This window comes from Cyprinodon variegatus, unplaced genomic scaffold (assembly GCF_000732505.1).
Source record: "Cyprinodon variegatus isolate N-32 unplaced genomic scaffold, C_variegatus-1.0 Scaffold752, whole genome shotgun sequence".
Classification (NCBI taxonomy): domain Eukaryota; kingdom Metazoa; phylum Chordata; class Actinopteri; order Cyprinodontiformes; family Cyprinodontidae; genus Cyprinodon; species Cyprinodon variegatus.
Genome location: NW_015151205.1, coordinates 67,728 through 69,866, shown reverse-complemented (window position 1 = coordinate 69,866; position 2,139 = coordinate 67,728). Strand labels below are relative to the sequence as shown.

General features: G+C 47.6%; 1 protein-coding gene across 1 annotated transcript in view; it reads right to left on the bottom strand.

Moving 5' to 3' along the window:
* The window catches only part of xrn2 (5'-3' exoribonuclease 2), a 39,082-nt gene that overhangs the window by 11,295 nt on the left and 25,648 nt on the right, over positions 1 to 2,139 (bottom strand). Inside the window, exons 19-21 of the mRNA XM_015395680.1 lie at positions 1,901 to 2,008; positions 1,729 to 1,818; positions 1,498 to 1,652 (exon numbers count right to left, since the gene is read on the bottom strand). Of these exons, the coding sequence (XP_015251166.1) occupies positions 1,498 to 1,652; positions 1,729 to 1,818; positions 1,901 to 2,008 (353 nt within the window). The remainder of the gene's footprint in view (positions 1 to 1,497; positions 1,653 to 1,728; positions 1,819 to 1,900; positions 2,009 to 2,139) is intronic.

The window sequence follows — 2,139 nt, the reverse complement described above, 5'->3', positions numbered from 1 at the left end:
AGAAAAACAGGACTATTCTCAATTGGATCATTTGGTTCTTTAAACGTTGAAAATAGTTAATTGATCCAACAAATTAAACAGATATAACTAGCAGCCAGAGCCAACGTTGGCCCGTCTGAAGCAGCCAGGGCCAACGTTAGCCCGTCTGCAGCAACCAGGGCCAACGTTAGCCCGTCTGCAGCAGCCAGGGCCAACGTTAGCCCGTCTGCAGCAACCAGGGCCAACGTTAGCCCGTCTGCAGCAGCCAGGGCCAACGTTAGCCCGTCTGCAGCAGCCAGGGCCAACGTTAGCCCGTCTGCAGCAGCCAGGGCCAACGTTAGCCCGTCTGCAGCAGCCCTCTCTCTGCATAGCTGTGTGTGAAGGATCGCTGGCTCTGAGAGTATTTTGTTTTATTTGGCAAAATGTTCATTTGATTTCCGTTTATCTGACTGTGTTCATTATTATTCCTCCAAAAACTGAAAAGTCATAATTTATTATCATCTAGAGACCATTAATAACAGGAGGTGAAATACAGCTCTAGACGAGCTGAGCGTGTTGTGATGTCATCAGTACGCTTCTGTTCCAATCGACCCATATCTATGCTGCGTGCTCGTGTTCTCGCTAAGTCCATACTTCCTGTGTTCTTGCCGAGACTGGACTTGACGAGAACGTGAGTCCGTATTTGCGTTCTTGTAAATCGAGAAACGGCCTAAGTCTCTGAGCTGGCCAGGTGTCGCCTCGGCGTCCCCCCCCAGAGTAGCTGGAAGGAGGTATGTGTGGATCAGGAAGTCTGAGCATCTCTGCTTTGGCTGTTGCCTCCGCGACCCGACCCCGGATAAAGTGGAAGAAAATGGATGGATGGAGGCTTCTTTTACGCTCAGGATTAAGGTTTAAGCTGTAACTGCAGAAGTAATGACATTTGAGTCTTATTTGTGGCTCAGTAAAAAGGCTTCTTTTTCCCCAATTTGTAATACGCGCAGAAGACCACATACACAGGAAGTAGCAGATTCAAAAGCCGGGGAATCTTGGCAATAACATCTTTTTCCTTTTTAGGTATCAGAGCACAACACAGAGTTCTACATGAATCCTTGCATGAACATCAGGCTATCATGCATGGATACAACTGGGGCCAAAACATTCTCACATTCCAGTTAGATTTCCACATAGCACTCGGTGGTGCTCATACATTCACACAATGTTTAAGGAAGGTATATGAGGCTGAGGTGGCGTCTGGTTTGGTGTAAATGCTTTAAGACTTTGTGACGATGATGAGCTCTGCATTTGTGAATGTTTTGGACAGCATGTAGAATTTGAATTTCAATAAACCTTTTTTCCCCATCTGGTTTCGGGCAAATGAAGAAAAATCATCCCCAGTTTCTGGATTTTTGTTCTAAAGAATTCTAACATTTTGGGTCCCAACAGAACCACGAGAGAAATTTTGTTTCTGTGATTCTCAAAGTCAGGTGTTATGAAAAACTGAAAGAAACAGTCTGATTTTAGAAACACAAACCGGAAAACCGACCTGTCCGGAAAACCGACCTGTCCGGAAAACCGACCTGTCCGTCATTTAAAGTAACTTTGTTTAGAAACAGAGACTCACCCTGCCAGGCGTATTTCTTCCCGTTCAGGTCGATGGCGAAGTCATCGGGGTAGAAATCGATGATGGAGGATTCCTGCAACACATCAACAGGTAAAGGACCTGAAAGAGCTGGCAGTACGTCACCTGATTCTTTGCATCATGCAACTCACCGCACTCATCATCAGGTTCCTCCAAGATGGCGGCAGGAAGTTACCGCTGGCGGCAGGAAACACGCCCATCAGCTGCTCCAAAGGCTTAAACTGAACAGAACATCAGACAGAATGAGTCAGAACCCGTCGACCCGCCGGCTTTATGGACCCCTAAGGGCCAAAGCTTCCTCACCGGCTTGGTGTCCTTCTCAAAGTCTGAGAACATCTCCTTGATGTCTTTGAAATCCGAGGCAAACGGAGCGTAATGGAACGGAAAATACCACTTCCAGGAGGCACAGCCCTGGAGGAACACAAGACAGGATTTAGTGAGAAACCAGACCGGTACCTGCCAGTAGACCGTAGTTCGGTCCAATCCCAGCCCGGTACCGGTCAGTAGACCGTAGTTCGGTCCAATCCCAGCCCGGTACCGGT